The following is a 9,829-nucleotide window of genomic DNA, read 5'->3' as shown; positions in this document are numbered from 1 at the left end:
GAGCTTAAAAACTTAGGACAAGTAGCATTATATATATATATATATATATTTTGCAAGAAATTAATGCCCCTAAACATCCCTTCCGCAGACTTTTGAAGCCATTTTTTGTCAATTACCAACCCTACCATTTTGTAATTAGAAAAGATAACCGGTTCTTATCATTTCCCAAATAATTATTATTATTTTTTAAGACTTTAGGTTAGTTTAGGAGTGATTTCTAAAAATCATTTTAAGTGAATTTCAAAAATTATCTAATGGGTGGATTTTTTTGCTTTAAAGCAAAAATGGGTGAATTTTTTTATTAAAAAATCACTAGAATGTGATTTTATATTTTATAACCAAATATTATATGAAACTCTTTTTATTTTCAGAAGCGATTTTGAACATTTTCAAAATCACTCCCAAATTGATACTTTATCACCCATATCCTTAATACTTTTTATTTAATATAAATTAAATGCTTAAAAATATCTTAATTTGACATTTGGCATATTTATTATACTATATTCCAAACCAACAAAATACTTAAAAATATTTTAATTGATATTTGGCATATTCATTATACTATTTTACCAAATAATATAATCCAAAAATTTTATTATTATCTAGATTAAGAAATAATATTTTCTTAAAAAATATTAAAAATATATTTTCTTTGAAATAAATATTAAAATCATATTTTGTTAAAAAATATTACAAATAATATTTTGTATAAAAATTTAAAAATAGATTAAAATTAATATTTTATTCATAAATATGATTATTTTCTTCCTAAAATATTAAAATTAATATTTTCATTAACACAGTTATTAAAAAATAATATTTTTTCAAAAAAAAAAAAGAAACAAAAATAACTAAGGCAATTGATAAAAACTATTATTTACCTAATTAGAATTTTAGTTTAAAATTATTAATTGATATGTCTACTCCAATACCTAACATATAGTAGTATATTCTCATTTGGAAACAGTATTTGCAAAAATAAACAAGTCATTATTATATATATATATGAAATGTTGAAATTTGAGGGGTGTCATTATTAGTATTAGGATAATAACAAAAATTTGATAACGATGGAAGTATTTTGTTCCAACGTTAAAAGTTGAAAGGGACATGACGTGGGTCAACCATTTGAAAAGAAAGGAATAAAAGCTTTCGATGATAATAAAAAATAAAAATAAAAATTAAAAAAAAAACCAATAATTCTTAACAAGGCTGGATAATCTTTAGTGAGTGTTTGGGGGTATTAATTTGAATTTTCCAAATTAACAGTTTTATTTATTAAAATATTTTTTTACAAGATTAATTAAATGATATTAATCTCATATCGATTAGAAATTAAAAAATCATACGATTTGCACATATATAAATTAAAATTTTAAAATAGAAAATTGCAACAATTCCACTTGAAAATGCATGAAGTATTTAAGCTATACTTAAAAGTGTATGAAGAATTTGAGTTATCTATTTTCATATAAATTGAAATTTCATTGATTTTGAGGATTTATACATACATTTAGATACAATTATAAAACTCTAAATTAATTAATTAAAAATTTTTAATAATTAAAATTAAATTAAACTTTGCTAATTATTTTATTCTCCAATCGTTTGATTTAATTGGTGCATAATTTTTTTTTTCTTGGACGAGAAATAGTTGGAAATTTTGTTTCTTTGACGACGAGAAGTTAGATGGAAACATATTCCAACAGTAAGATTGACAAATGATGGCTCAAGTGGATACTGCTTTTTCTTTACTTGACGACAAACAGTTGGAAATTTTCTTTCTTTGACAATAAATAGTTTTTTTTTCTTTTTTTTTTTTTTTTAATAGCTAAATTTGGGATTCATTGAACCAAAAAAAGGCATACAAATAGCAGCCTAGACTCGGTGGCTTCCAAAGGAGCACAGATATTCCAACTCAGATCAATATCGTTGAATGCGACAGAAAGACGATATGCATATTCACCGTTATTGTCATATGCGTCAAGCGAATCAGAGAACAAAATTTAACGGTGCCATATAAAAAAACATATAGAGAGCCGTTTCGGAATTTTTTTTTTTAAAAAAAAAAAGAAAAAGAAAAAAACTTTTGACTACGATTCATATGTTCAAACAAGCTACGATGCGCACATAGGAATGGAGCCAGGATGTTCATGGCGGGCCAATTATAATAAAATAAAATAAAAAAACAATAAATGTTAAAATTCAACGTTGAATTCTTAAAAAAAAAAAAAAGTATTATTTTATTTTCAAAATAAAATTAAGTGGCGTGTATAAAAAACTATAAGAATATTTCAACTCAATTAAATTCCTAATATATATATATATATATATTTATTGGAAAAAAATATTAAAAATATTAATTATTTATGAAAATAGACTCCTTCATTATTTCATATTTCCATGAAAACTGTAATAAAATAAAATATATACAGTTAAGAGTTCTATAAATAATTAATAATAGTTATAAATAATGAATAAGTAAAATGCAAGCTATTAATACATATTACGTTATTTCACTTTTTTTTATATTAAAAAAAAAAAAGAGAACAACGACAACATTAAAATAGAGTTACGAAATTTTCGTGTCCATTATAATTTGTTGATTGTAGATTGTATATAGTGTCAAACTTGTTATTCAAAAAACAAAAAGTGTCAATATGATGAAAGAAATATAGTTTGTTTAAAGTAGGCTAAGGGCGTCTAATATAAACACTTTTTTTTAAACATTTTTATTAATAAATACTTAATAAGAAATGGCCCACTACTGAAGGTGGATGTTGGTCAACATCATCAGAATTCCCATTCATTGACAAACCAAAGTTACCGTTGAACGAACTCTCCGGCAATGTATCGAATTGTCCCCCTCGTGGTATAGTCCCACTTAGATCATTATCCGACACATCAAAGAAGCTGAGGAAGTTAAGCTTTGTGAGCTGCTTAGGTATCTCACTGGACAACTTGTTCCGAAAAAGGTCTAGAACCTCTAGCACACTAAGCTTTTATAAAGATATTAGAATTTGACCCATAAGAATATTGTTTGAAATGTTTAGCAAACGAAGGCCCTTTAAATGCCCAATTGACTCTGGAATTTGCCCTTGGAGTCTATTGCTTGAAAGATCAATGGCAGTGAAAAGTTCTTGAATCTTTATATAAGTTGTCTATATACCTTTGTTCGTCAATGTTATAGAGAAATTGAAATTTCGATTGACGGCGTATCTTTCCACATCGAACGTCTTGTTTGCATGTATGTATTTCAACTTGGACATGTCCTCGATTTTCATGGCGTTCCAGTGCTGGAAATACTTTGAAGGCAAGCTTCCATTGAAATGGTTGTAAGACAGATCAATGATACACAGCTCCGAAAACCAACTATCTCTGTCATCAATAATAGCAGATATTGAACCATAAAAAATGTTGAGTCACAGTAAAAGGACATTCAGATTGGGAAGAGTTCCCAACCAGAAAGGAAAAACATTCCTGATCAAATTATCACCAACATGAAAGTACTCCAGCATTTTGCAATTGGATAATGATCTAGGTATTGGACCCCCTAATTAATTAGAGCTTATATCAATCAGATTAAGCAATCTGCTTCCCTCTGTATTACATGAGTTTGGGATAGAGCCTTGGAAATTGTTGTTTTGCAGCTTCAATAGGGTCAAAGAATCACTAAAGTTTGGCAAACATGTAGGAAGCTAACCACTCAAGTTGTTGAAAGATAAATCAACAGAAAATAGTGAATGGAGATCACAAATGGATGGTGAAATTTGTCCTAAAAATTCATTGTTGGAGGCCATATAAACTGTGGTGGTTGGTGGAGGAATAGGGAGTGAGCCTTGTAACATGTTAAACCTCCGGTAAATAGCTTCTACATTGGACCACTTAGATTCAATTTTGGGTGGCATTGTTCCATGAATATTGTTGTAGGGTAAGTCAAGCCACTTCAGTTTCTTGCTCAAGTTGCAGGAAGAAAATTCAAGAAATCTCATCTCACGAAGAGTGGCATTTTTGGAGAACAAAGAAAGCTTGTTGAACGACAGACAAAGTATCATGGTTTATGAACGTATCAAGGTCAATCGACCCAGTCAAGTTGTTATTTAAAAGGTACAAATCAGTCAACTGGGTCATGTTTGCTAGCCAAATTGGACCCGACCCAATTAACTGATTGTAAGCGAGTGAGAAAGTAGAAAGTTTTGGTAAGATTTGCATAAGAAGATGGTATTTCACCCTCTAGATTGGTCCTAGTCAAATCCAACAAAGTTAGGTTTCTCATCTTACTAATCCACGGCAAAGTTTGACCACTAAAACCATTGTAACTAAGTTGTAAAAATCAAAGCTGAGTTAGATTTTGCAGGGAAGAAGGAATAAGGCCACAAAAAGAGTTGTTTGCGAGGTCCAAATAAGTGAGTTTAGTAAGGTTACCAATTGAAGATGGAACATAGCCTGAGAAATTGCTACCTCTAATACGCAATTCAATCAAAGAACTAAGGTTTCCAATTGGAGCTGGCAATTCACCATAGAATATTGTTCCTCCAAGTCTCAAAGACTTAAGAGCCATCTTTGAATGGAAAGCAAGCAAACGACCACTCAATTCCTTATTGAATCTCATATTAATAAACTGTAGATTCGGTACGTTAAAAATTTTTATAAGGAACTCACTGTGCAACCCAGAATCTGTCAAATCAAGGAAAGTCAAGGAAGATAAATTTTCCAAGTTATCAGGCACAACAAAATCTATATCCACAAAACTTAGATTTAGATGTGCTAAGCTACTCAAGTTTTGAGCTAAGCTTCATAGGTTTGGTCTTTTAAGTTTCAACAATTTTTTCCCTGAAATGGGATCAGTATTGAGTGACAAATCAAGGGAACAAAGATTAGAAAGATGCAATGTTTCAACTAGGATTAGACCAGAAAAGGATGAAGCAAAAAGGTTGAGATATATATACAAGTTCAAAGAGTTGGCCAATACTTGTAGGGATATGAGAGGAGTTAAAGTCATTGTCAGCGAGGTTCAGCACTGGAGTTGGGAAAGATTACTAAAGAGTAATTGGCAACCGGAGTTTATTGAACCACAAAGACAAGAACTACTAAGATCAAGACCGATTACATGGCCGGTTTTGTGATCTCATTCTATGTTATTAAAAATATACATAATATATGAATATATATGTGGAATGAAGATACAAATAAAATATAGAAAAATGATCAAATAAAATAAATAAATAAATAAATAAAAAATTGGGAACGTGTATTTTTCTAAATTTGATCTGCTTGTTGAAATATTGGTCGGAGGCCTGTGTGGTACAACAATGTCCTTAAGACTATTCCCATCCCACCGGTGCTAGTGTTTTCCGACGGTAGTCTCCCAGGATACAACGAATTCGAAATCTCAAACAAAACACCACCTAAATTTTCCTTAAACTTTCAGAGTACCTGATTTTTATCACACTCACTAACCAAAATCTGTAGAAAACTAATTTTTCTCTTTTTCTTCTTTTCAAATTGATTCTCCCGTTGGGAATTATTATTCCAAAACTTGTTTTTTACCAAAAATTCATCCATCAAGTCAAAACCCACATTTGGATAGTTAAAAGGTCACAAATAATGCACATAAAGGCCCATTAAAGTCCATTAATTCAAAATCATTCAAAATAAAAAAATAAAAAAACATTGCAAATGTTACAATCCCCCACATGAATGATTTGACTACTATGCAAGACTCTGGTGGTAAAGCTCTGCAGTTGAAACCTGCATAGGATAGATAGATGTTACTCTTTGAACCTTTTCCTTGTGAGACTATATCTTCTTTACTGACTAATGGTAGATGCGATATCATTGAACCATTTCATCGATTGTGTAAATGACAACATAGTTCACACAGAATCCTTTCTGGTACACTTCAGTTCTCACTGTTATGTTCATTTTGGCCTTGAACACCTGCCTGATTCTGCAAGAGTTTTTAGAGAATTATGCCCTTAATAATTCTCCTTTGAAGCGGCCACTCTTCTCTCTCACATAGATGATTCCTTTTCCAATGTAATCAGCATTACTATGCAAAGATTACTATACACACACTTATAGGAATCATTAAAAGCATACTTTATGTCTAACCTCTTTCTATCACTGTTTCATCACAGGAATAGGCAGAGGATTAACCACCACAGTGAAACATACTAGTCTTTACAGTTGCGCTGTCCCATTCAACCTAGATCTTGGGATCTCCAGTCAACTAGGTTGAGTTTCCATCGTATCAACTTTACTCACGGGATTTAATCCCATTCATCTAGATGTTTTTTCAACTAATTCTCTATTTTACCCTTTGGTTAGCGGATCCGTAATGTTATCTTTTGACTTTACATAGTCTATCGAGATAACTCCAGTTGAGATTAGTTTTTTAATAGAATTATGTCTACGACGAATATGTCTAGACTTTCCATTATACATAATATTTTGTGCCCTGCCAATAGCAGATTGACTGTCGCAATATATACTTATTGCTGACACAGATTTAGGCCACCTTGGAATGTCTTCCAAAAACTAGCGTAGCCATTCGGCCTCTTCACCACATTTATCTAATGAGATGCACTCATATTTCATCGTGGATTGATCTATTACTATCTGTTTAGAGGATTTCCATGTTACGGCTGCATCCGCTAATGTAAATACATAGCCACTAGTGGATTTTGAATCCTTGATATCTGATATTCAATTTGCATCACTATATCCTTCTAATACAGACGGATATTTTGTATAGTGCAGTTCATATTCACAAGTATATCGTAAGTATCTTAATACTCTAACGATTCCTTTCCAATGATCATCATTTGGATTACTCGTATATCTACTTAGTCTATTTATAGCGTAGGCTAAGTCTGGTCTTGTACAATTCATTAAATACATCAGACTTCCAATCACTCTTGCATACTCGACTTGAAATACACTATCTCCTTTATTCTTGGATAAGTGTAAACTCACATCTATGGGTGTTCTGGCTATATTAGTATCATCTTTACTAAACTTAGCCAATATTTTATCCACATAATGCGTTTGACTAAGAATGATTCTATTCGAAGTCCTTGTGATTTTTATTCCTAAAATTACATCAGCAAGTCTCATGTCTTTCATATCAAATTTAGAATTTAACATGGCTTTCGTAGTTCGAATCATATGGTCATCACTACCCACAATGAGTATGTCATCTACATACAAGCAAAGAATGACATATCCATTCTCTGTATCCTTTACATAAATACACTTGTCACACTCATTTATCTTAAATCCATCACTTAGCATGGCATTATCAAATTTTTTATGTCATTGCTTTGGAGCTTGTTGAAGTCCATACAAGGACTTCACCAATCTACAGACTTTCGTTTCTTGTCCTGGAGCGGAGAAACCCTCAGGTTGCTCCATATAGTTCTCTTCATCTAGATCTCCATTAAGAAATGCTGTTTTCACATCCATTTGATGTACTTCTAGATCCCGCAGTGCAGGATCGCTAGTATTATCCTTATGGAATTTATTCTCGTTCCTGGAGAATAAGTATCAAAGTAATCAAGACCTTCTTGTTGCTTGTATCATTTAATTACAAGTCTTGCCTTGTATTTGTCTATAGTTCCATCTGCTTTCATCTTCCTTTTAAAAATCCATTTGTAACCTAAAGGTTTACAACCTGGAGGAAGATCTACTAACCCCCAAGTGTGATTTTGTAAAATAGAATCTATCTCACTTTTTACAGCTTCTTTCCATAAATTCCCTTCAAGAGAATTTATAGCTTCTTGAAAGCTTTGAGGTTCACTTTCTAGCATATAGGTAAGAAAATCACGACCATAGGATTTTTCCTTTATTACTCTCTTGTTACGTCTAAGTACAACCTCCGTCTCAACATCAGTTTCTTGTTCTTGGTCACTATCATGATTATCTTCATCGATAGTATCATAAGTTTGTTTCGATGAACTCGATCTTTCTTCCACTTGATAAGGAAAAATATGTTCGAAAAATGATGCATTTCTCGATTCCATAATCGTAGTTTTGTGTATATCAGGAATTTCTTACCTATACACAAGAAACCAATATGCACTACTATTTTATGCATATCTTAAGAAAATGCAATTAACTGTTTTAGGATCTATCTTCACTCTTTTTGGAGTGGGTACTACAACTTTAGCTAGGAAGGTTGTCTTCCTTTCCATAATTCATAGGGTGTCTTTACTGGGTCCTTTCGAGGCACCTTATTTAAAAGGTCATTTGCCAACAAAACGGCTCCCCCCCACGAGTTCTGAGATACTCCAGAATTTATCAACATTACATTCATCATTTCTTTTAAAGTCCTATTTTTCCGTTCAGCCACACCATTTGATTGTGGCAAGTATGGTGAAGTAACTTTATGTATTATGCCATGTTGAGCACAATACTCTCCACCACGATCACTTCTGATTACTTTTGATTTTCAACTTTCATTTTATAGAGAATAAATTTTTCTATAGCCTCATCCTTGCTCTTAAGCAAGTACACATAGCAATATTTCGTACTATCATCAATAAAGGTGATAAAATACTTATTACCACCTCTAGTTGGTGCAAACTTTAAATTACATACATCACTATGTATTAAATCCAAATGTTCATTATTTCTTTCAATTGTTTGATATGATAATCTCGTTAATTGTGCCTTTACACAAGTTTCACACTTATGTGTGGTATCAATATCAAACATAGGAATATAATTCAAGTTAATTAACCTCCACAAAGAATTATAATTAACATGACCTAGTCTACCATGCCACAAAATAGAAGACTCAAGCAAGTAAACGGAAAAAGTACTGGCTTTATTATTAATATTCTTTGGCATTATAGTCATTACATTCAATTTGAACATACCATTGACTATATAGCTCTTTCCCACAAACATCCCATACTTGGACAAAATAACCTTGTCTAACTCAAACACTAAGCGAAAACCATGTTTGCTTAGCAACGATCTAGACACCAAATTCTTACGAATATCTGGAACATACAGTACATTATTTAAAGTCAGATCCTTCCCAAAGGTCATCTTCAGGACAATTTTGCCTTCCCCTTGGATTTCTAAATATGCAAAATTCCCCATGAACAACTTCTCCCCATTTGCCTTTGGTTCGAAGGAGGTGAACATGCTTCTATCTACACACATGTGGCGGGTTGCACCTGTATCTATCCACCACTCTCTTGGGTTAGAACCCACTAGGTTCACCTCATAGACAATAGCACTTAGATCAATTTCATCAACCTCTCTTGTGATGTGCTCCATCATCGTTGTCTCTATGTTCCTCTTTCTCTTCGGCAGTCTATAATCCGCCGCTCTGTGACCCATCTTATCACAATTGAAATATTTTCCTTGGAACTTAACCTTCTTGGAGATGCCTCCTTTAGGCCCTAACTTGGAACTCTTTCTAGGTTTCTTTTTGTTCTTGGAGCTACTACCATGCTCCACAACATTAGCCTTTATTCCAGCCTTCATGGATCTTCTATCAGACCTCCTATTGTCATCTTCTATTTGAAGCTTTCTAATAAAAGCCTCCATGTCCATTTCCTTTCTCTTGTGCTTAAGATAATTTCTGAAGTCTCCCCAACTAGGAAACAGCTTCTCAATCATTGCAGCAACTTGAAAGGCTTAATTAATGAACATCCCTTTGATAAGAAGTTCTTGGATGAGCACTTGCAGCTCATGTACTTGACTCATTAGTGGCTTGGTATCCACCATCATATAGTCCAAGAATTTGCCTACCACAAACTTTCTGGACCCTGCATTCTCAGTCTTGTATTTCCGGTCCAGAGTTTCCTAC

At 32.3% G+C, this 9,829-nt stretch overlaps 1 protein-coding gene across 1 annotated transcript; it reads right to left on the bottom strand.

The window, feature by feature from the left end:
- Positions 1-2,738: 2,738 nt before the first annotated feature.
- LOC125421021 (receptor-like protein 43) lies at positions 2,739-9,357 on the bottom strand. The gene is made up of 5 exons (XM_048468726.2): positions 8,967-9,357; positions 4,429-4,740; positions 3,430-3,556; positions 3,173-3,381; positions 2,739-2,989 (listed from the first exon to the last, which is right to left on the bottom strand). Exons 1-5 carry the CDS (start codon positions 9,355-9,357, stop codon positions 2,739-2,741), a joined length of 1,290 nt encoding a protein of 429 aa, XP_048324683.2.
- Positions 9,358-9,829: the final 472 nt, after the last annotated feature.

The sequence above is a fragment of the Ziziphus jujuba genome, chromosome 10, assembly GCF_031755915.1.
Source record: "Ziziphus jujuba cultivar Dongzao chromosome 10, ASM3175591v1".
Classification (NCBI taxonomy): Eukaryota; Viridiplantae; Streptophyta; class Magnoliopsida; order Rosales; family Rhamnaceae; genus Ziziphus; species Ziziphus jujuba.
The sequence above is the reverse complement of the archived record's forward strand: the minus strand, read 5'-3'. Positions and strand labels throughout refer to the sequence as shown.